We start from the raw sequence: 25,193 nt of genomic DNA, 5'->3' as shown, positions 1-25,193 counted from the left end.
TTCGTCCAGGTCTTCCTGTCCTCTACCATCTTCTGGAGTCCATTTAAGTTCACACCTACTGCTTCAGTGACTCCATCCAGCCCTCTCATTCTGTGTCGTCCCCTTCTTCTATTGCCCTCAATCTTTCCCAGCATTAGGCCCTTCTCCAGTGAGTCCTTCTTTCTCATTAGGTGACCAAAGTACTTGAGTTTCAACTTCAGGATCTGGCCTTCTAAAGAGCAGTCGGGGTTGATCTCTTCTAGGACTGACCGGTTTGAACACCTTGCAGTCCAAGGGACTCGCAGGAGTCTTCTCCAGCACCATAGTTCAAAGGCCTCAATTCTTTGGCGCTCTAGTCAATCTATGACTAGACATAGTTAATTTAATCAGCCATAATTTTCTTGGTTTAAAGTATTGTGAAGCCATGATACTATATGCATGGTTATCGCTTAGTTATTGGTGTGATATATGGAGCCAACCATAATGTGTAAAACTAGCCACAGTGGCTTAGCCACAGTAGCTAAACTCATAGGTTAGGTTTAGCTTTAAGGGGAATAGAGTGGAGTGGAGTGGAATAGAATTCTTTATTGGCCAAGTGTGATAGGACACACACGGAATTTATCTCCAGTGCATATTTATGTTTATCTTGTGACTCAACTACAAGCAAAATGTATAATACCAGGCATTGGGGTCAAGATGTTAGTATGGGGGCTCTTTTATGGGTGCATGTAATTAGTGGTTTTACTCAGCTTCCATGCAGTCATTTGTAGCTTCTTTTCATTTAACGGAATCCCTTGTTTTTATTTTCTTCAGAGTTTCTTGGATAGATGGGGGGGGGAAACATATAAATTGGATTAAATAAATGTACAAGTAGTCCTTGACTTACAACCGTTCGTTCAGTGATGGTTACAACAGCACTGGAAAAAGTGACTTATGACACTTTTTGCACACTTGTGACCATTACAGCAATCCCCCATGGTCACGTGATCAAAATTCAGGTAGTTGGGAACTTGTTAAGTCAAGGACTACCTGTATAACAACTCACTGACATTACTAATAAAGTCTTCTTTGATACTCTTAATTTTGCTCTTTTTTTTTTTTTGCTGTAGAAAAGACCTGGTAGTTACCTTTTTCCATTTTGTCTAAATTTCTATTACGGTAGCTCTTGGGAGAAAGGCAAGGCTAGGTTTTCAGATAGGCTTGCTTCAAGCAAGACCTACTATGGAGCAATCTTTACCTACCCAGCCTCCTCCACTGATGCATGACCAGCACAACCATCAATGATGATGTAATGACCTCCCAAATACAAACACTCCTTTTATTATTGTTAAACAGTTCCACTATTCACTGCTTAGGTGGTCAGCCCGTTCCAGCCTTTGACCTTTCACCACAGGCCCCTTTTATTCAATTCATGCTGATACTTTGAATGTCTTTGCCCTCTGTCCAGACTTGGGCATTTAAGTTATTGTAATGTGCAAGAGTTTTCCTCGCATCTTGAGACACAGCAGGCCTACAGATGAATTACCACTGTCTTCCTTAACCATGGTGCTGCTGATTACACTAGGAACTCTGGGAGTTGAGATCCCCAATCTGAAAAATCTTGGTTGAGGAAAGTAGAAATATATTCTTTTAAATATAGCTCGGGATTGTTATGAATGACAATTATTCATTCATATCTGTACCTAGCTCCAATTAACAAAACATAGTAAAGCAGAAATCGGATGTATTTAATTAAAGCTTGTAGAATAGATTCAATTGCATAGCAAATTTCAAAGAAAACAAATGAACTATGCAAAGTCTGTTACAAAAGAACTCATCAATAACAGAAATGTTTACTGGAATAAAGGTTAGTTTTCCCCATCTCATCTTTGCTAATAAATTAGAAATTCTTCTGAGGAGTCAAATTGTTGTGTAAAAGCAGAGTGAAAAAATTCCTTTCATATTCTTGCTGTGCTCCACATAAAGCCTTGTTCATGACAAGCAGCAGATTCATGAGACCAGTAACTTAAAAAAAATACAATTAATGTTGAAAGCTTCAATTTAGCAGAAAATCTGGTCATTGTTCAGCTTTGGGAAGGGGCAAATCTGGAGAAGACCTCCTCAGATAGTTGGGCAAACTTTCATGCATTATAATTAGGTATTACCTACTGCAATGGCTGGTACATCCATAACACGACTGGCTAACTCAAGAGGAATGTATATATATCCTCAGGTTGAAGCCTCCGACGTGTAATCAAAATATGGTAATATTTTTGAGGAATGTGGTGAAAGGAGAGGAATCAGGAATATAAACATTCCACATGTAAAGCTCACATAATGAAGAGATTTTTTTAATGTAAGTAGATTTACATTTTTGCATTAGCTTGACAGAAAAAACCTAACCTGAGATAGTGTGTCTCTTTTTCTATGAAGTCTGCCTACACACTGATGATTTAATTTTCATGGCAAAATAAAATACTTACAGATAATTTCTTGGAATATCTTTATAGCCATCCAAATAATTAAAATTTGCATGTAACTATATTCACATAGTCTTTGTTGTTTTGGTAGCTGTGCTATGGAGGCCGTGGTGGAATAAGAGTGTAAAGGCGGGGGATCCTGTGGCCCTCCAGATGTTGCAAATCTAATTCCCTCAAAATCCTAGCCAGCATGGCTGATGGTGAGAGTTGAGATATGCTGCTCAACAATATCTGGAGGGTCTTGTTTTACTCATTCCTGATCTACAGGCTATTTTTATATCCTGAGCGTTGCCTGGAAAAAAAATGGAACAGTTGAAGACATTTGCAACCTGTTTGAAAGCATCCAGTTTCAAAACCTTTCTCCAGTCGGAGGACATGATTTCCAGAGAACACCATTTTGATTGCACTCAACTCTGTCCTGAGTGAAATACCTTTGTCTGTCAGCATAGTTTTTAAAATGGCCTTTTCTTCCTTAAGCCAATGCTAAGTAGGCCCCAGACTTAAAGCCCTTTCTTCCTGTGGGATTTAATACATCTTCTCAGTACCGTAACTGTACCCACCTTGCAGAACAGCATTCCCTCTTGTTATCTGTGTGCGCCAACCCTCGTTGTTAAATCCTGTTCCCACAACCCTGCTCCTTACCCATGACTTGTCAGCACAGTTATTTCTGAACACAAATTTAGTATTCTTCTGAATAGGGTACATGCTGAAGCAGCATTTTATTTCAATAAAAGCTTCAGATTTGTAAATGTCTCTAGGAAAACCTATGATGATGAACAGTTTTGAGAGCAATAGCATTTAGACCTATATATTACTTCACAGTGCTTTTACAGCCCTCTCTAAGCAGTTTGCAGAGTCAGCACATTGCCCCCAACAATCTGAGTCCTAATTTACCAACCTCAGAAGGATGGAAGGCTGAGCTGGTGAGAATCAAACTGCTGGCACTTGGTAGAATTAGCCTGCAATACTGCGTTCTAACCCCTGGCAGAACCAAGCTCTCCTTCCTGGTTTAAATCAACCTTCTGTACAGCACAATTCTTGTACTCTTTGAAGAGTCCTAATCCTGATTTTTAAATAGATGTCTCAATCTTAGTGCTAAACCTGTGTGTAAAAATCAAAAGTAGCATTCTTTCAAAAGAGCATTATATTTGTATTTATAAGGAATCCTTTGAAAACAGTCTGACAGGTGCTTTGGAAAGAGCTGATCAAACTTTGCAAACGGAGACTCCTTTATGCAAAGCCAGATGGATGTCCTATCTTGGTGCAATATGGCCATGGAAGGAGGAAGGAGAAGCAGCAGCAGCAGCGTGCTCAGAAAAGTTTATAGTGATAAATAGGAAGGGGGAGGGGGGTAAATCCCAATCTCTGACCAAGTCAGCAACCACATGGTCAGTGAACCATGTCAGATTGCACCCAAGGCCAACAGTGTGACAGGAAAAGAAAAGAAAAAACGACTCAGGATGACTTTAAACTGCCTCAGATACCAGCATTAGTCAAAGCCAATGTTATGAGGCCAAGGAAGACAAAATGTTAAAGTAAGGGACGTTTGTTCTCCAGTTAAGAGAGAATGAAGGATGAACATGTGGCGCTCGAATGCCTTATTAATTCGACATTTCTGACCTGCCACAAAGAGACCAGCCATGTACTAAAACGCAGGATTACAATTCTAGAAAGATGGTCAGGCTCTTCTGCATAGCTGACCGTGGGTAACAGAGTATTTCTGGATTTTTGGGAGCCGTGGGGAGGTTGCAGGAGCTAGCTGGTCTGCAGGAAGACGTGTTCTACTTTTTTCAATTAATAAGTGGCTCTGCCACGATATTTTAATTTCCAAACGTGAGAAGGGGGGGGAGGCGGGGAAGAGATGAAGACCATGAGCAACCCTTAACATTAACGTTTTTTTTTTAAAGTTCACGCACCACAAAACAATCAGGGTGGTTTTGAATCAGCTGCAGCGCCGAAGCCTGCTCTCGCCCGCCTAGGCGTTTGCCTTCTGACGAGGAATTGAACAGACCCCGACCCGCTGTGTTTTCCTTTCTTAACGTGGCGGGCCAAGCGTGCCGACGAGGACCCTGACAACTGCGCGAACCCAGGAACGGAAACGCCGCTGCTCACACGCGCCGAGATCCGACAAGCGCTCATCTCGAGCTCCCTCCTCGCCGAAAAAAACCCAAGGCGTCTGACGTCTCCGCCCGTACCTGCTTGCCTCTTTTGCAGAAGCCACGCCCAGGGGAAGGAAGGGGCCCAATGGGAGAGGGCGTTTTGAGAGGGACGGGGAGGGCGCCGCGCCGCTGGGCGGGACTGTAGCGAAATTGGGGAGGGTGGGTGGTGGCGGCCTTAGCCAGTCCGGCAGGGCGTCGCGTGAAGGGAGGGAGGGAGGGAGAGAAAAGGCTGAATTCAATGGACGGAGGGGATGCAGCGGTTCCTGACGCTGCTTCCCTTGTCCGCGGTTCCGAAGGCGCCCCCGACCTCCGTCCTCCCGCCGGCTATAGCCTCCGTCTCCACGCCACGCCTCGCCTCAGCCGGTCTGTCGGGTAAGCAGAACCCAGTGGGAGCGTGGCGGGGGTTGAGTCGGGCGAATTCGCGAACGCTTTACTGTCAACGCGCCCCCACCCCGGTTATTTTCAACGGCGCGCGGCTTCTTGGGCTCCCGAGTCGGGCGTCCGTGGCTTCTCGGATCGGGGCGGGGGGATCCGGTCTTGGAGAATCCTCCGTCGCTGGTTTCGGGCTTGTTTTTAACAATCCTTCCCTCCCACCCCCACCACCCCCTTCCCCGAGTTGAGGAAAGGGGGCGTATTCCCAGTTCCCTGTTTTCCGCTCCGCTCGCCTCTTGCCTGTTAAAATTACCTGATAGCTTTCTTGCTCTTTCCCCTCCCCTCCCCTCCCCTCCCCTCCCTGGTTTGTAGCCCCAGCGTCCCCTTTCGGTTGCATTTAAATCCTGAGCTTGAACCGCAGTGGGAGGAGAGGAAACGTGCGATTTGGCAGCTGACTGCACTTGCACGGGCCGGGTAAGGAGCCCTGGCTAGACGGCCCGCGGCGCCTGGGAAAAGGAAAAAAAAAAAAGGGGTGGGGATGGGAGAGAATTGCGGAGGGCGAGCGTGTGTGCGTGTGCGTGTGCGTTGCCCGTCCGCCCCGCGAGGAATGCCAGCTATTTCTTTGAAGGGGCGGGTGTAGCCAGGCGCCTCCTCCCTCGCTCAAACCGGGAGGCTTACTCCTCGTCCCTGCGTGTATTTGTCAATAACTCTTTGGCCAGGTACTTAACTTGCCTGCCCCTCTTGCCCTTGGTTTAATAAAACAAACCCGGTGCCCCATTCTCCTCTCGTTGTACCGTACGGAGCAGGCTGGTTGGTGTTAGAAACAGTGTTTCCTTCGGAAATCTGCCTCAACTTCTGCTTTTCTGCAAAGTGACTGTGATTGCGGGAACCGGGAAGTTAGCTTGTTGGGTATATATGGTGAGGAGGACGCAAATTCTAAGCGAACATACAAGGATGGTGGGCCCTATTAACTTCAGAAGACCTTATATATTGCTTTGGAAGGAATGGAATGAAAGTTTCTGGATGATGAAATATAAGTGGGATTCTCCTCCCTCCCTCTCTTCCCCACATACAGTACAGATCAATGCCTAGGGCCTTAAAAAGCTAAGGGGAGGGTTTATATTGTAAAAATAAAATTGTATTTTATTGTACTTACTGTCCTTGCTTGGATAATTACGGGAAAGTTATCTAATATTAATGTGCAATGTAGGTATCAGCTGGACAGGAGATTCCAAGGCCTGTTTTTTGAATATCTTGAAAGTTGTCTTTTAATGATGTGAGTTGAGAGCAAGTTTCCAATTAAAGGGTATGAGAGGAAGCATTTTAAATATTTTAACATGAGCAGGATTCTAAATATGACCTGCGTATTTAGGATGCAAAGCCACAAGAGCTGTCTGTGTTTAGCAAGTTTTGCTTGTCTCGCTAGTAGTCATTATGTTTTAAAAGCGGGAAATAGTTAAGTGGAAGGATAAGATTGCAGAATATTATTCTGGCTAGGAAGTTAAGAAATTTGCAGAGTTTTTGCACAATATAGTTTAAAGAGAGCTCTTCTCTACCATCATCTTTCCATAAAGTTCAGTGCATCAGGGTATGATGTTGACATGGCATTTTTTCATATATTAAGGTATATGCATATGCCTAAGATTAAATAAGTGCAAAAGACTTGACATTAAAAGGTTCAGGGAATTTTTCTTTTTTTCAGATAATGCAAATACACACATTCAAGTATTAGCTGGAAAGTGCTCGAAATTTCTATTTAAGCCTCTATCTCTATATTATATACCCCCTAAATATTTTAACTGAATTGTAATTTAAAATACTGCCTTCTTAAAACTGAGAGAGTGGCATATTGCATCATTATACTTATATTTAATTTATTGCTTACTTTTTGTAACCCAAACTGAATGCCTTCAAATAAAATAAAATTTGTAAATAGCTATATAGTAAAAACAAAAAATATTATAATGTATCTTAAATTCTATTTATACGCTTGAAGGTGTTCATAGGAGTGAATTGAATTGAATCACATTGGGAATGGGAGAAATCATGGTTTAAATATAACTTTCTCTTTCATGAAATCTACAGTGTTGGGGTTTTGCAGGTGCTTCAAGTTACCACTTGAATGAGAATTTCTTAAACTTAAAATTTCTTATTTTTTAAAATTGTAATTTTAGAAATATTTACGCTTAGATGTGAAAACCAGTTTTAAATGACTTTATAAAGTGTAAAATGTCAACATTTTAAATGGCACCGCTCCGTTGTCTTAAACTGAAAAATATTTTAATATGAAAAGTTTACCAATAATATAGCCTTTAATGTTCAAAATTGTTTTATTTGTATTCTGATTTTTTATAGCTGATGCAAGTTTGTTTCTGTTTTTCTTTTCTCAGGTCGCTGTTGCTTGGCAGATGGACCCTAAGTACCACTGAATGTTAGCTCTGGAGATTTCAAAAGCTCTGCAGTGGCTGGGATGTTGCGCCAGAACGGTGGCACCAACAAGCGTGGTTTAGGATTAACTAAACTGTCTACCTCCAATTTCTTCCCCATCTCTAATACAGGAACTTGGGGGATGGGGCGCAATACCAAAAGTAGTTCTCTGAGCAGCATTAGCTCAAACTCTGATGGCTATGGCAGCATTATTGTGGACCCAGAATATATCATGCAGCTGGTGAACGATGTCAGAAAATTTGCGGATGTTCTACTTTGTTTGAAAGAAGCCATTCTTTCAGAAGGTGTGTCAGATGCTTCTTGGTGACTTCTCATTTGATATATGTACTTGCAGCGAATTATTTAGTAAAATATGACTCTAGGAATGTTAAGGTGGAATAGTGGTAATCTTCTCTTGGGTATGTTTGTCATTTGCAGGAAATTGTGGCTTTTACTTTGCTAACTTCCTGTGTGAAACATTGCATAGGAACTGAAAGTCAGCAATGAAGGTTTTGATTTAAATGGATTCCTCATTGCTTCTTTAGCTTAGTAATACTTTCATGTATGAATGGCTTTCCCTTGTTATCAAAGTTTTGACAGTTTGCTTGAACTTTCTTTCTTAAAATGAACTACCTTTTCAAATCAAAATTGGGTAAGACATTTTTGTCACTTACTTGCCAGCATATGGAAGCAGCAAATGGCTTTCAATTGTGTTTTCTTCTTAAGGGGAAGTAGCTTATTATTTTGCTAAGCAGAAAGGAAGGATTTCACATAATGCTAAGCTGTAATTTAGTAGTATTTACAGACTGTACTGTTAGAAAGGTTTTTTAAAAAATTTTTGAACAATATAAAATATTTATCCCCAGTTAAATATTTTCTACTTAGTAATAATTTAAGTGTTAATGCATCTGTGGGATCTGAGATAAAGCAGTAGTTTTCCTATCAAATGAGTGAAAAAAGATGGTTAGTTAAATTCAATCTTTATATGAAAAGATCAAAACAAGCTATTTGGGAATAAATCTGTCTCTCTCGCAATAGGTGAGGCTTCCAGATTGAAATACTTTATATTCTGTGCAAAGTAATTAATGAATCTTTTAAACTGAGCTGTAAGTCTTTTACTAAGAATATAACCACTTTGTGCAGCATGACCTAATAGGGTGGTTGTGGGAAAAATAGAGGCAAGATAATTGGGTCTGTTTGCTGCCTTGTGTTATATATAAAAAGGTCAGATAAAAACATAGTAGTTTTAAAAGAACTGTCAGTGACCTGTAGATTTCTCTTACAATTAAATCGACTATTGATACAATTGTCAATAGAAATACAATCTCCAAATACATTTGCAGATTGTTAAGTTATAACCAATAGCTTTTAAACTTCAGTGGATGAGTTCAAATAACAAACCAAGTAAAATCCACATTATGGCTTCAAATGACATGGGATTCATATCAAGCATTTGATATAAATTCCACATTATAGTTCTTGCCTGATACACTGGATAAAATGTAAAATTTCTACACCTTAAGCAACGTGATGACAGTGTGCTTGAAAATATTGCAGAGATTGTATATTAGTGAAATAATTAATGGCCTCACGGAATACAGAATAATTACTACCAAAGTTCTAATAAATTTTAACTATGCTTTGAGAGACTATATTACTTCTGTTTGGGCTTGTAACAGATAGACACCTTGTAGCTGTTGTTTTTCAGAGAAAAAGTCTTCATGCTGAGGTGAGAATCATAATAAGTATGAATTTTCCCTAGAGAAAATTAAGAGCCTTTGGGGCAGGGATCTTCAAACTTGGCCCTTTTATGACTTGTGGACTTCAACTCCCAGAATTCCTCAGCCAGGAATTCCTCTGGCTGAGGAATTCTGGGAGTTGAAGTCCACAAGTCATAAAAGTTTGAAGACCCCCTGCTTTGGGCAAATCTGAATATTGCATAAATTTTATGCAATATTTCTGTGTATTACTTTCCATGAAAGTTTGGATTTTGAGTGGTTTTGATTACGATCTTATATACTCAGATCAATATAAATCTCCCCAAAAGATATATTAGTATAAAAGGAATTATCTTCGGGATCTACTAATGGTAAAAAGTCAACAATATAATGATACATGAAATAATTTGAACTATATAAAAGGGTGTTTTGTGCTAAAACTAATATAGTAAGATGAGATTGAGTTGCAATTAGCTATTTCTCTTTCATATTTTGTAACTGCAAAAATTAATTCAAATGATTCAGTTTGAATACTATTAAATATAACAAAAATGGCTATTGGAAATCTTGATATCTTGATAGGCTTATTTCAGATAAACTACAATAAATATTAAGCATAATTTGGTGAAATGAATGCTATCAGAAGTTATGATTAAGCAAAAATAGAAGCAAATGTTTCTGAGCATATCATTATGGTGAATAAGAAAATGGGAGTGTGCAAAGATAAGGAAAAGTGCCATCAACTTATTTTATAATTTAATATAGATTTCTCCAGTTGGATCCCTCTGAATGTTTTAGACTACAATACCATTGTTGTAGCCACCATGACAAATTTATTAGAGTTGTAATAACTCTCTTTAACCTTATTCTGCAGTGCCATTTAAAAAAATTAAAATGCAAAAAAATCCCTAAAAAGCTATGCATTCTGAACTGAGAATTGCATTGTAAAATCCACTATTAATGAAAGCGTAGGAAAAACTATTTCAGTTGATTTATCTATTTTGTGCTTACATTCAAATATATATGATGATACTACCATTTTATGTGTATTGTTTTGGTAACATTGTTTTGTTTGATGATGGCTGCCTTAAAAGTATAAAGACATTTAATGGAGCATTGAGTGCTTTTTAAAATCACTAACGGAAAAATAATCAACATGATAATATTTTGAAATTAGAATTTACTATATAATGGAAAGGCTTACTTTTATAAAGCAAATAAAAGGATGGTCAATTTGTGAAAGTGCTTTTTGGTGGGTTCATGAATAGCAGTATTTTTTCAGGCTTGAAAAAGTAATTTGGAATTTGGCTTTCCAGTTTTTTCTCAGGGAGCTCAAATAAGTTCTACGGTTTGATGGTTTTATAAGGTATATTTAATATGGAATATAGTGAGGCCACTTAGAAAAATTCATAAGTAAACTAAGAATTCAACATTGCTTTCTTTTGTCCCAGTGGATACTTTGGGTGGTGCATATCAGTGGTGCTACATGTTAGGATCTTGATTGAATTGATCAAATTTGATACAGGTAGAAAAACAATGTGACAATGCCTTTAACTATTCAGTTTGAAATTAAAAAGCATCATTTTAATGTCACTAAATAAAATATTAGTATGCTTTTAATTTTAATACACGAAAAAAGTTAAACATCTTAATCATACTGTATAAGCCAGTGGTGGCAAACCTATGGCACGGGTGCAAGAGGCGGCACTCAGAGCCCTCTCTGTGGGCATGCACGCCGTCGCCCCAATCCTAGGCCTTCAGCTGGGTTTTATAAAACCTTTTCACTTTAGGCCTCCACCGCCATGTACAAAAAAAAAAGGTTCAATCAATCAGTCAATTTCAACTTCTCGTGAGAAAAAAAAAGATCTTGCAAAGTTGGAATGATTGATTGAACTTTTTAGTCACACCCAGTCTGCTGTTACCACCGCAGCCATGCCCACTCAATGAGCCATGCCCACCCAATGGGCGACACCCACCCGGCACCCAATGATGCATAAGTGGGTTTTGGGTTGCAGTTTGGGCACTCGGTCTATAAAAGGTTCGCCATCACTGGTATAAGCTGTTCAGATTGCCTCAAAGTATGAGATGAGTGACATATAAATTTTATAAATAATAAGTGATTTCTTGATATAGCCTATTACTGAACTTAAACAAATGAATCCAATGAAGGTATATAATAACTAGCATATTTCTCCCAGTATTGTGTTTGTGTTTCACTATATTAACCTGCTCTGCTAAAAAAGAAAAATCTAAACGATATTTGATTTTTAATTTGATTCAATATTACCATAATCAATTTTCATGGCACTAATGGATTTTGTTGGAGATGAGAATAGTTTAGGCTGATGATAGCTGCAAGTAGGATTAGTTTTCCCTACAATTCACTTACTCTCATATTCATGGAGAAGGGGAAAACATTCATCCTTCCATCTGTTCTACAGATTGGAGGCTAAAATCCAGTAATCTGACATCTCTTGGAGAGATTATCACTATATGCTACCTTCTTCAGGAAACAAGCGGGGTTCTCAGCCTGCTGAATGGTAGACATACAGTAAATGTAACATTTGATTGCAGTTGCTGAGATGGCATCTTGATTTCCACTCTATAGCCTGCAGTTTGCCCACCTGTATTGCAAGTAAATAAAAAGTTTTCCAGCTTTTGGGGGCTACTAAGTACACTATTGTGAAATGAGCAGTATGTCAGATCACATGTTTCTACTCACAAATGGCACCCAATTTTAAAAATATGCCCGGGATGCGGAGAAAAATATCCATGCCAAAATAGTCTTGTATGCCAAGATATACAGAAAGGTGCATTTTCCCAAAACGCATTAAAATAACAAAAGATACATACATTCACAGCACATGCAGAAAATTTTTGCGTACAATAATATCTCAACTATTGCTTTACAGCAGAGGTGTCAAACTCAATTTCGTTGAGGGCCGCATCAGCATTGCGGTTGCCCTAGGGCCAGGTGGGTGTGGCCAGGTGGGTGCGGCCTACTGGGTGGGTGTGGATGGAGTGGGTGTGGCCTACTGGGTGGGCATGGTCAGCTCTGCATCATTCGTGTCAAGGGTCCCTGTGGGGGCCTGGGCAGGAGTGGGACAGATCTGAGGGTCTCTGGCAGAAGGGGATGGGACTGGGGCAAGCGCCAAGGCATGGTTCATTTCTTCATTCCTCACAAAGGGTGACACCTCCCCAGCATGCACCCAGGGGGTGGGGCCAACGCAGCAGGGGCTGGTTCCTCAATGTTTCTGGATGACCTTCTGGAGCTTAGACTGAATGTGTTTCAGCATAGATGGCCACCACAAAATTGTACATTGGTTCCCGGCTGGCCTGGGCCAAGGCAACAGGGGCCATTCCCTCACTGTTTCCAGGATGGCTTCGCGGGCCACATGAAACCACTTCGTGGGCCTCATCTGGCCCCCGGGCCTTGTGTTTGACATGTCTGCTTTACAGCATGCCAAGTTTAAAGTCAAGTGAAGCAGGACATTAATTGGATGCCAAGAGGCTTACCTATTAGCAATAATCTAAATGTGAATCCAGGACCTTTTCTACAGTTGATCTTAACTGACAGGAAATCTAAGACTAAGAAAACCTCAGAATATTAGCTTTTCTGTGTATGTAATTCTGATTAGAGAGAATAAACAGCAAAGAAGTACTGTTTCAAAATGGACTCCGTCTATAACTTGTAGTGGGATTCTGGTACTATAGTTTGAATGTTGTGATCATAAAATGTTGTCTCCTAACCCCAGCAAATTGTTTTGATTTTTGTGTGGGGTCTTATCTGTGCTATTAAATTGCACAATTAGGTAAATCATTTTGTATAATCCATGTTCAGACATTTAAACAACTATAACATAGTCTTATCACAAAATTGTAAAAAAACCCTAATGTACAGTAAAATTATGACCACATCCCCTCCCCACCACATATTTTGCATTCCTTCAGAACAAATGTTCACTTGTTGCTATAGTGTCAAAGATCAACAGTTGGTTAGGGGTATGTTTCTTAAGTAAGAGCATTCAAATCAACTTCCATGAAGGAACTTTAGTTTTTCTTGAATTTAAAATAGTTTATCTTAACAGTGCTTAGTTATTTTACTATGTTTTGATTCTTTGCCACAAATAGTGTTTTCCTAATAGCCGCCTCTCTCTAGAGCACATGTTACGAACTGTCATCTTTCAGAAGTTTCTGAACTGCTAACAATCCCTCACTATTGACTATGTTGGCTGGGCCTGCTAGAATATATTCAGCGATATTTTATTTATTTATATATCAAATTTGGAAATCACCCATCTCACTAACAGAGTGCCTCTGGGTAGTGTATAATTAAAACATAAAATTGAAGTTGTGGGAGGTAGATATAGCCTTCCAAATGATTATTCTGTATTGTCGTCTTTAGAAAGTGAATAAGACTTGTGAGACTTTGGATAGACCGTATCCATAATTGACTGGCATGAAGTTCCTTCAGAATAAATTCTAATATTAGAATGATCCTAATGCTGTGCGGTAGCATTTCTCAAAGAGTAGTCTGTGGATCCCCTGAGAGTCCCTGACAAAACTATTTCCATAATAATAAGATGTTGTTTGGCCTTTTCATTCTTATTGTCTTAAGTGTACAGTTTTCCAAAGATTACATGATATATAAAGGTGTCACAACTTTCACAGCTAATGGAACGTGTATTTTTGTATTCTTATGTTTCCTACAATTTTCTGTGGTGGTAAAAAATTTAGGTTACAGGTATATGTATTTTCAGAAATCAATTCAGTTTGTTCTCAGTATTCCTACTGTGCACTTATTAGCTACCTTCAGTTATACCTACTATAATCTGTGCAACTTCATAATCATCCCAAAAATGGTTGTTTTGTAATCCTAACGTTTTCCTGGCATCTGTGTGGAAAAACAGCAGGAAGTAAATATACCATGTTCTCTTATTTTGCAATAATAATGTATCTTATCATTTGTCCTGGAAAAACTCAAGGCAGTGGCCCCAAACTGTAGTAGTAGTCGTTGTATTTTTCATCACCACATATTTGCAGGGGGGGGGGAAAGCCAGTTTCATTTTAAAAAGGCTTTGATGAAGCGGTAAAAATTATTAATTTTATTAAATCTTGACCCTTGAGTATGTCTTTTTTTCTTAATATTCTATGCAATGGAATGGAAAGTAAGGTACCGAGGGCTTTTGCGGCGTACCAAAGTACAGTGCTTACCCTGAAGAAAAGCACTTGTGCGTTTGCCTTGTGAATTGAACTCGCTGTTTTGTTTTCATGAAACATTTTTAATTGAAAGAACAACTGACAAACTGTGGTTATTCAGACTTGGTATTTGGCAAACAGTTTCTCAAAAGGGGCCTGTCTCTTGAAAGAAAACAAGAGTATTTGTTACCAATGATAAAATTTGAAGTTTCAAGTGAAAATTAGAATTTTCAAAAGCTCGTATAGGCCACTATGAATTTGACAGCTGCCCAACATTTTAAGACTTTTCTGACCATATCAGTGGTGGTACTAATGAATGTTAATTTTTCGGTATGATTTGATGAAACCGGCCAACATTTGGAAGATCTGCATAACTCAATGAACCAATGTTTTTCAGATGACCAGTGAATGATGTTACGGAATTGTGCATGGATAAAAGATCCATTTAAAGCACATGATAAACCAGTGGATTTTAATGCAACAGACTATGAAAAGTTCATTAATATGAGTTCAGATTCACATTACAACTAACCTTTAAGAAACTACCACTAGATGATTTTTAGTGTAGTACCAGAAAACAATATTCAGTTACCTGAAAAGTATCCTGTTACCTGTTAAAATAATCTTTTTTCCAACTATAAGTGTAAGACCAGATTTTTTCCATATGTTTCAACCAAAACAACATAACAGACGGAATACGGAAGATATGAGAATCCAGCTGCCAGACATTAAAGAGATTTGCAAAAATATAAAACAATGCCAGTCTTCCCACAATTTTGGGTGAAGAGTTACTTTAAATTAAAAATGATTTATGTTAACATGATTGAAATGATTGGTCCATTAGTGGGAGAAAGTGGCAAGAAGGTGACAAGCAACAGGAAGAAAGCAGGACTACTTAACTTATTTTTTGCATCTGTCTTTACACAAAGGGAAAATCAATTCAACCTATCAAAAATAGTACCGTAAAAAACAGATTAGAAACAAAAGTTAAGATAGGCAAGAAAATGGTAAGTGAACACCTGTCCACCCTAGATAAATTGAAATCACCAGGACCAGATGATTTACACTCCAAGGTTCTGAAGGAACTGGCAGATGTGATCTCAGAACCACTGAACTATATCTTTTAAATATCCTGGAGTACTGGGGAAAAGAGCTGACTTAGTTCTCCAAAAAGGGAAAAAATGGATTCTGGAAACTACAGACCTATCAGCCTGACCTCAATACTTAGGAAGATTCTGGAAAATATAACCCAGCAATTAATCAGCAAACACCTAGAGGAAAACAAAGTCGTTACCAAAAGCCAACATAGATTTGTCAAAAACAGATCATGCTAGACAAATCTTATTGCATTCTTTGATCAGGTGACAAAATTAGTGGACCAGAGGAACGCTATGGATATAATTTACTTGGACTTCAATAAAGCATTTGATAAAGTAGATCACAATAAGATAGAAAAATGTGGGTTAGACAGCATCACCACCAGATGGATTCGTGACTGGCCGTACTCAGCGTGTGGTCCTCAGTGGAACTGCATCTACATGGAGGGAAGTATGTAGTGGGGTGCCCAGGGCTCTGTTCTAGGCCCAGTGCTCTTCAACATCTTAATCAATGATTTGGATGAGGGGATAGATGGGGAACTCATCAAATTTGCAGATGACACCAAGCTGGCAGGAATAGCCAACACTCCAGAAGATAGGCTTAAGATACAGAAGGATCTTGACAGACTTGAACATTGGGCGTTGTCTAACAAAATGAAATTCAATGGTGAAAAAAGTAAGGTTCACATTTAGGCAAGAAAAACCAAATGCACAGGTATAGTATAAGTGGTACCTTACTCAATAGCAGCAACTGTGAGAGGGATCTTGGAGTTCTAGTGGACAATCACTTAAATATGAGCCAGCAGTGTGCTGCAGCTGCCAAAAAAGCCAACACAGTGCTAGACCGCATTAACAGGGATAGAATCAAGATCACCTGAATGTTGATACCACTTTAAAATGCCTTGGTAAGGCCACACTCGGAATACTGCATCCAGTTTTGGTCACCATGATGTAAAAAAGATGTTGAGACTCTAGAAAGAATACAGAGAAGAGCAACAAAGATGGTTAGGGGACTGGAGGCTAAAACATAAGGAATGGTTGCTGGAATTGGGTATGTCTGGTTTAATGAAGAAAAGGATGAGGGGTGACTTGATAGCAGTGTTCCACAAAGAAGAGGGAGTCAAACTATTTTCCAAAGCACCTGAAGGCAGGACAAGAAGCAACGGATGGAAACTAACCAAAGAGAGAAGCAACCTAGAACTAAGGAGAAATTTCCTGACAGAACAATTAATCAGTGGAATAATTTGCCTCCAGAAGACGTGAACGCTCCCAATACTGGAAGTTTTTAAGGAGAGACTAAATTTGTCTGAAATGGTATAGGGTTTCCTACCTGAGCAGGGGGTTGGACTAGATTGCCTCCAAGGTCTCTTCTAACTTTATTGTTGTTGTTATTATTATTATCTTTTATTCATTAAACATGAACCTCAGTCAACTGAACATTCAAATTGGCTGGCGCTGATGGTTGACACGAGTTGCTAACAGCATCCTAGGTGTCAACCAGATATCTCCTTAAAATATAAGATGTTCCGAGTACCGCAGTTTTTTGTAACATTGCTGGAGTTGTTGCAGGAAGCTGCAGTTTCTTGATGTATTTTAGCAAGTTTTTGGACATAGTTCCCAGTGCCCTGATGACAATGGGTACACTGTTACACGTTTCATCCATAATCGCACAGTCTCGATGGCCAGGATGTGATATTTCGTAATTTTTTCCAGTTCTTTTTCTTCGACTCTGGCATCTCCTGGTACAACAGGTATTATTATATGCAGTGAGTTAATTATTACTTTTAAATGAATAAACCTTTTAACAATTTCTCACTCTTGTTAGCCCCACTGTGCAGACTAGACCAAAAAATCAACTCTGAGCCACTTTTGAATACCTTCTGCTTGTTTTAGACTTAAACCATGTCCCCCCCCCCCGTTTTGATAATGAATCTAGCTATCTCTATCAAGGTCATCTTCCTTACTCTCTATACATTTAATTTCTAATACAGTATATGGATAATGTATTCTATATGGATAGATGTAACCCACATAAACAAATATTATTTGAGTTCCTCAATAATTTGTAAGAATGTAAAGGCACCCTGAGAGCAAAAAGTTTAAGAACCACTGCTATATAGTATTTCATTCAGGAACCAAAGTGAATCTTGCTCCATAAAGAACACTTTTGTGCTGTAATTCGTTAACATAATAGTTGAAACACAATAATCACTTCCTGGTAACAGCACTATTTTTAAATCTAGATTTTTAATGTCAAAACTGTGGTTATATTGCTGTCTTCCCAAATGTGGTTAGGCTGGATGAGATTGATTTTAAGACTTGGGGAAAAATGATTGACATAATAAAGAATAGAGCTTTCTGCTGTTTTCTTCCAATTTCTGGTAAAAAATTGGCTAAAATGGATTCATTTAACAATTGTCATGTTCGCTTAACAGCTGCCAGAAAAAAGGTCATCAAATTGGCACAGCCATGTGGTAACCTGCTTAATGATGACCATGACTTATAGCCATAATTCCGGGCTCAGTTATGGTAGTAATTTGAGGCTGGCTTGTTCTATTGTGGAGTTCTAAAGCTTTACTCCAGATATTTTTTTTCATTTTACTTTTTAATTTCATAGTTATGAAAAAGCAAAATCCCAGAGTTATCTTTCATTGGTATGCTTTTAGCAATGTAACAATTGCTTTTAGCTGTGTAACAATTTAAGTAATGCATAAGACAAACATATTAAACAATTTATTACTGTTTGGACAAGTTATATATTTAATGTTGTTTGTAAGCTTCCTTGAGTCTATCGGGCAACCCTATAGAATAAAACAAATAATAATAATACAAAAAGGCCTGGAAATTTATATCATAGACAAAACAGCTAAAGGATACTGTATATAGCACAGGAGTACTTTTCCTCACATTTTGGTGAAAGAAAGATTAATTAAAATTTTAAAAAAGAAACTATATCCACAATTCATTGTAAATCAAGTGTATTTTGTTATTTCTGTATTATATAATATTCTACTGGTGCCCATTTCCTACAAATCCATAATACTGTGTGCTTGTTAAATTCTAGTGAGATACTAAAAAGATAGGACTAAATTCATATTAACAACCATATTTTACATCAAAATATCATAGACAATTCAAAACATGTCAATTGATATTTTCCTAATAGTATTTCCTACAGGATATTTTAAAAAGTTCTTAAGATATTTAAAATAACAGTTTTGTAGTATTAACCGTGTTTTGAGATCAGTTATCTCAGTTGATTGAAATAAATCGATTGATTGAGATAATCTACAATTTCCAGAAGTTTTTAAACAGCTTAATACTAGAAATAACAGTTTTGTTATTTCAAAGTTGTGCAATTGGTAGCAGTTTAATTTGCTTCCTTCAAAATGATATGAAGGTTCTTAGAAGTTAATTTTTTCATGACCCTTAACAAATACAAGAATATCAGAAACAACAATGTAGAAGACAAAAGAACTTAGATAACAAGTGCTTAAACTGAGCTGTTCAGAAGCCTTTTTGAGGTAAATCCACAATCAATAACTATAGTTTGAAAGAAGGAAAACCTTTCTCATGCAGTGTACTTTAATTTGTCATCATTTTCCATATGAAGAATGCTCGCCTCACTAAAATTGATTTAGTTTAAGCAAGAAATTTACAAGATTTGGCTACTAAACTTCATTACTACTGGCCTATATACAAATGCTTACGTGATTTCTGAAATATTCTTTTTCTTTGGAGAAATAAACATAGAATTTCTGGTCAGCTCCATTTCAAGTACTACATAGAATCTCTTGGATAATTAATAGTATTTGATAGAGATATATAGCTAATTATTTCCTCCAGCTGAATGTACTAGTGGTATAGTTGAAAATATTAGCAGCAATATTAGAATCATCTGCACCAGTGATATAGCAGAATATGAATAACCATTTTCATTATAAAATGTGTAAGGCTAAAAACATTATTTTCATTCACTACATAAGTAAACATTTCAGCAATCAACATTTAAAGCAAAGTAAAGGATTAGAGAAGCAAAGTTTCATAAACATTTCCTGCAAGATCAGTCCACTTCCTGAAGTTTTCTTTGTGACAATGACATGTTTGTTTAAGACTTAGTCTGTTGTGATGTTCTACACAATTGCGAAACAATGCTTTCTCTCTCACTGTCTTTAGAAATAGTGATTTAAGATGTCTCAGCAGATGGCAGCACTTGAGTGATCTTGTCTGGACAGTACTTGGATGGGAGACCACAAGTGAATCCAAGGTTACATTGGAAAGTTGAAAAAGTCTCAGTATACAATACTTTTACATTATTGCCAACAAAATATATAGGTAGTCCTGAACTTGTGACTGTAATGGATCCTGCCCATTAGGATTGTAAGACATGACAATTGTAAAGTACTTCATGACATGACTGACTTGATTTTATGATCTTTTTTGTAGTGGTTGTTAAGTGAATCTGTGGTCTTAACCAAAGTAAACTGCTTTTTCAGCAAAAATGGCATAAATTGAGTCACTTGACTGCAAATGGCTGTAAATGCAGGGTGGTTGCTAACTTTCTGAAATGTCATGTGACTGCAGGGGAGGGCAGCCATTGGAACTTTGGAATGGTGTTGTAAATCAGTGACCTATAGGACATATATAAAATCACTAGGAGTTTGACACATAGGGAAGTTTGCCTTACCAAGTTAAGACTGTACATAATATGAAAGACTAAACCATCCCAGTATTTCATATTGTAAAGTTTAGTCATGAGTTTTTAGACTTCAGAATGCTTCCACAGAAAGTTTGGAAGTTCAGCAACCTTTTGGAAATTTAGCAAATTTTCTAGAAGTGGAGAACACAAACCCTAAAATTGTAATTGAAAGATTAATGTGTGGAGCCGGCAGCAAAATGTTCACTCTTGACGGTCCAGCTTTCACAGCCATATGTTACAACTGGAAAAACCATATATTTAATAAATTCATAATACATATAATGTTTTTGTTCTTCAATATTTTGTCAAGTTTTGCTATAACCTTTTTCGTAATGGGCAAGGATTTGTTTTCTTGGCTAATGTCACCAATGTTTTGAGTCTAGAAAGGTAGAGTTAATTGCTATGTCAAATTTGTATCTTTTTTTAAAAAAAGAATTTATTGGTTTTTTTTTTCATCAACATATGTTAATTTTTCCAATCAACAAGTTGTCTGGAGTTTGCTATGCTAATACATGTTCAATTCCTAAATATGTATCTTTTATTGGGCTGATACTCAGTATTATTTCAAGAAGAGGTTCCTTAAGTCTTCCTCATTTCCAGGGATCAAAGAGCTTATTGAAATTTCCCCCAGCAACCTTAATATCAGTGTCAAATAAAATTTTATTAATACAATAAAAATTCAGTAGCACCAAAAATAGTAAAACGAAAAAATGTTTACAAAAATTGAAGTCACTTAAAAAAGAGAAGACAAATTGGCTATATGGGTTTATAAGAACAGAATCCTTGAGAAATGATCATAAAATGGTTGCACATCTAAACAACAAAATTAAGTGTTTCTTGCTTGCATGCAGTTCAGTTCTTCCTCAATCTTATAGCTTGTTTACTTCTTAAGTTCCGTTCTTCATCCCACTTCTGTTTTTCACTTATTTTTGTTTTCTTCTTTCTTATTGAGCATCCTAATTCCCTTTGGCTCATGTTTTTTTCTCATTTTTTCCAACATTTCTTTGTACTTCTGGATATATTTCATTTGTCAATACTTGCTCTTATATAGCATTTCCTTTGTTTTAATCACACACACACACACACACACACACCCATTTGGCAACAGAAGGAGCAAGTGTGGGCTTAGATACTGAGTTATTACCACAGCTTGTGACTAAACAGCTGAAATAATAAACATGAACATCAAAAAGAATTCAGAGTTTATCATAAATTACTTTTTATTGATTTTTAAATCTATTTAATATTTATATGTTATATATTAAATAATAACCAATATTTATCTAGTATTTTACAATATGGAAACAGTAGATTTAAATTACTTTTGGATTTTTATTTGAAGGAATTTTTCTTAAAGTTTTTACTAAATAACTGATCTTGAAGTAATGGGAACAATTATTTTATCTTTGGTCTTAGGAATAGGCATGAACGTTCCTTGATTTCTCTGTTGATTTGTCTTTGAGGATAATTTCAGAAATGACTTAGTAAAATAATGAGATATATCTCTCTACACTTCTGATATTTTTGTCTTTTTCAGCTCTTTCTTTTTTAACTATTCCATTTAATCTTTATTGCAATTCTGGCTTTCTTCCTTAACCAGATTATTGTGCTCACTGAATTTCTTCAGTTCTTAGATTGCTTTTGAAAGACGTTCCATATTTTACATTTTAATGTTCTAAAATAGTTTTGTAATCCATCTTATGTATGCTCTTGTTTTATTATATAAGTGGGTATACCTTCTTTTGAAGGTTAGAAATAAAGCAGAAGATAACATGCTTTGGAAATAGTAATGATTTTGATGTGTTGCAGTTTGTGTGTGTTGACCTATCTAAGGCACATTCATATTAGTAGTTTTGAGCCTTTTCTTGATCCATTTACATAATTAAAAATGAAAAAAATGATTAATTTTTAAAACTGTATAATTTAATCTGAAATTTGATCTGAAAAAAAAAGCATTTTACATAATTACATGCATTTTACATAAAATCTTTTTTTTTTTTGCAACATATCCTCTGTGTATAAGAGGGATGAAAAATGTTATTTGTAGCATTGGGATAGGCAGAAATGGAATATAATGAAATTGACTACTGTAATAGGAAATGAGGAGTGATACAATTGTAGGCAAATTGAACTTTACTTTGCAGTAGATCAGGGGGTTCCCAACTGATATTCCAGGGGGTGCGAAAACTTGTGTTTTCAAAATTATAGTGTATATGCATAATTTGTTGCCGTTATTTTGAACTTTTGTAAGGGGTACGAGAATATATAAGAAGTGTTCTAGGGGTGCCGGGTAAAGAAAAGGTTGGGAACCAAACCATACTTAAATTCATTTGGCAAGGGAAAAAACCAAGGATTAAATTAAAATTATTACAGGATGTTAAGAAAAGGGGGGGGTCTCGGCCTCCCCAATCTGGAAAAATACTATCAATCTACAATTCTACTGTGGGTGCGGGATTGGATTCGACTGGAAAATCGGAGATTATTAAAACTGGAAGGTCATGACATGCAGACGGGATGGCATGCCATGTTATGGGATGAGAAGCATAAAGTTCACCAGTACTTCCGGAAGCACTACATCAGATGGGCATTAATAGATGTATGGATCAAAATTCGACAACAGAACTACAGGCAGGTCCCTAATTGGATCTCAACATTAGAAATGTACATACACCCAAGGTTTATTCAGTTGGGGAAAGTAATAACCTATAAAAACATATTAGACGAGAGAGGAGAATTAAAATCGAGGAAGAATCTCCAAGATGCAGGGATAGAATTAGAATGGTGGGCATACCTCCAACTACAAGCAAGATATAGGCAAGATAAAAAAAGAGTGGAGTATAAAGATAGAACCGACAGAACTAGATAAAATTTGATTAGGTCCCGAGGATAAAATGATTAAAAAAATATATCATTTTCTTTTAGATCAGACAATGTATGAAGAACAGGTTAAGGAGACCATGTTAATTTGGAGTAGGGATTTTGGTTTTAGTATCGACCTACATATTTGGCAAGAACTGTGGGAAAGGAATAGGAAACTCACTTTAGCTACCTCATATAAGGAAAATCTTTACAAGATGTTCTATAGATGGCATTTCCCACCCGTAAGGTTAGCCAAAATGGGTACAAACATTTCACCCCTCTGCTGGAAATGTAAAACAGCATTAGGTTCATACTACCATATGTGGTGGGAATGCCCAAAGATCCTGAGTATTGGAACAGGACACGAAACTGGTTGAGGGATATATTAACACTGGACTTTTAGAGTTAAAACCTGAACTCTTCTTGTTGGGAATAACGACAGAAAAATATGACAAGGGAACAATCTACCTGCTGCTACACATCCTGACTGCAGCTAGGCTTGCTTTAGCACAAAAATGGAAGAGCAAGGAAAATTCCCACAGAGGAAGAGTTAATACATAAAATATTAGCATGTGTGGAAATGGACAGGCTCACAATGATATTAAAAGATAAATGTGGATCAGTTTATTATAAAACCTGGGATAAATTTTACCGCTGGAGGAATTTGAAGAGGACAGTAGGGATTAAAGATGAATGTTAAGATAGAAATATATGTTATTTTAGAACAAGTATTGTATGTAGAGATGAATAATTGATTGTAAAAAGTGGAATAATCTGATAAGAATGTATATACTGGAATGTCACGTCAAATCCAATGTTTGTTTGTTTTTAATTGTATTATAAATAAAATTTGTATTAAAAAAAGAAAAGGTTGGAAATCACTGCAGTAGATGAACACATCTGCTTATCCATGACTTATAGGAATGTGTTAATTTTGTGATGCTCATTAAATAATTTCAAAGTAAATGAGAATATAGTGTACAGGTCATCACTTGAGAAAGTAAGTCCTGGCATAAACATTTATGACATTGGAAATTTTTGATCTTCTATATATTATACTTAATTTGGAATTTTCTGGGAATTATCTCTTTGATCTTGGCTTGAAATGATAAGCTCATGGCTTTTATTTGCTTCCATAATAATATTTTGAAAATGATAAGCTCATGGCTTATCATTTGCTTCCATAGTAATATTTCGGAATTATTCAGTTATGAATTTTGTTTTCCAAAAACTAATTGTTGTAGTCCATTCTGATTTTTTTATATCTTCAAAATTTGAATGACTCAAAATACAATATGGATGAAGAGTAGATTCAGTCAAATTCTGAATTAGAGTGAGTTTGTTTGCTTGTTTGATTGATTGATTGCTTTAGACTGATTCTGTGGCTATATTAGATAAAGCAAGATACCTGTGAAGTGATCTGATCTAAGTTCATTGTGAGTTTCCTTAAACAACTTGATGGGAATGAGTGCTGCTACAATATAGCACTACTTTTTAATTTTGTTTCTTCAGTATGGGCAGAGGGAGGTCAGAGGCCATTCATTTTTAAACAGTCAGAAAGACTTATGCTTTCCAGCCTAATTCCAAATACCTGTATGTAATCTTTTATAATGCAATATATTTTTCACAAAAGGGTATTGTTGCACTGTCTGCAATTCTCATAACATTGATCGCTGAAAAACAGTAGGGAAGATTAATGAATCTTTTGAATCTTTTCAAAACTAGAACCAGTCATGACAAAACAGTGCTCCAGTCAATCGTGAGGCTGTATCACTCAATTTTGACTGAGGTTAGAACACCTTGCTCAAATTGCAGAATGGGATGCCTTAGAGCAGTGGTTCTCAATCTTTCTAATGCCGTGACCCCATAATACAGTTCCCTATGTTATGGTGACCCCCAACCACTTATACATCACCGGGTGCCAGGGGCGTGGCCAAAGAAAAGGGGGGGAAAATGGCGGACAGCCTTGTTTGGCGACCCCCATGAAATGGTCATTCGACCCCAAATGGGGTCCCTACCCACAGGTTGAGAACCACTGCCTTAGAGGGTTAGTGTTTTTTAGCTTCAAAATATTTTGTAATATATTTATCAATTCTTGTGTGCTTGCTGTTGTGTTTCTGAGAAATTTAGCATTCACAGTTAAAATAGTAGTAACCATGAACCAACTGTTCAAAGCTGTTAAATGAAACTCCAATATATAGCATATTCAGATAGCATTAATGGGA

At 37.2% G+C, this 25,193-nt stretch overlaps 1 protein-coding gene across 6 annotated transcripts in view; it reads left to right on the top strand.

The window, feature by feature from the left end:
- Window positions 1-4,801: 4,801 nt before the first annotated feature.
- The window catches only part of ARHGAP29 (Rho GTPase activating protein 29), a 53,389-nt gene continuing 32,997 nt past the window's right edge, over window positions 4,802-25,193 (top strand). For 3 of the 6 annotated variants that reach the window (XM_039339766.1, XM_039339764.1, XM_039339770.1), the window contains exons 1-2: window positions 4,802-4,969; window positions 7,360-7,701. In XM_039339766.1, the coding sequence (XP_039195700.1) occupies window positions 7,440-7,701 (262 nt within the window). In that variant the 5' untranslated portion in view covers window positions 4,802-4,969; window positions 7,360-7,439. Of the gene's footprint in view, window positions 4,970-5,329; window positions 5,444-7,359; window positions 7,702-25,193 lie in introns of those variants that run through there. The other 3 variants (XM_039339768.1, XM_039339767.1, XM_039339765.1) reach the window with 2 other exon arrangements.

Source organism: Crotalus tigris, unplaced genomic scaffold (genome assembly GCF_016545835.1).
Source record: "Crotalus tigris isolate CLP2741 ecotype Arizona unplaced genomic scaffold, ASM1654583v1 scf7180000017739.2905288, whole genome shotgun sequence".
NCBI classification, from domain to species: Eukaryota; Metazoa; Chordata; class Lepidosauria; order Squamata; family Viperidae; genus Crotalus; species Crotalus tigris.
This window is presented reverse-complemented; position numbering and strand designations above follow the sequence as displayed.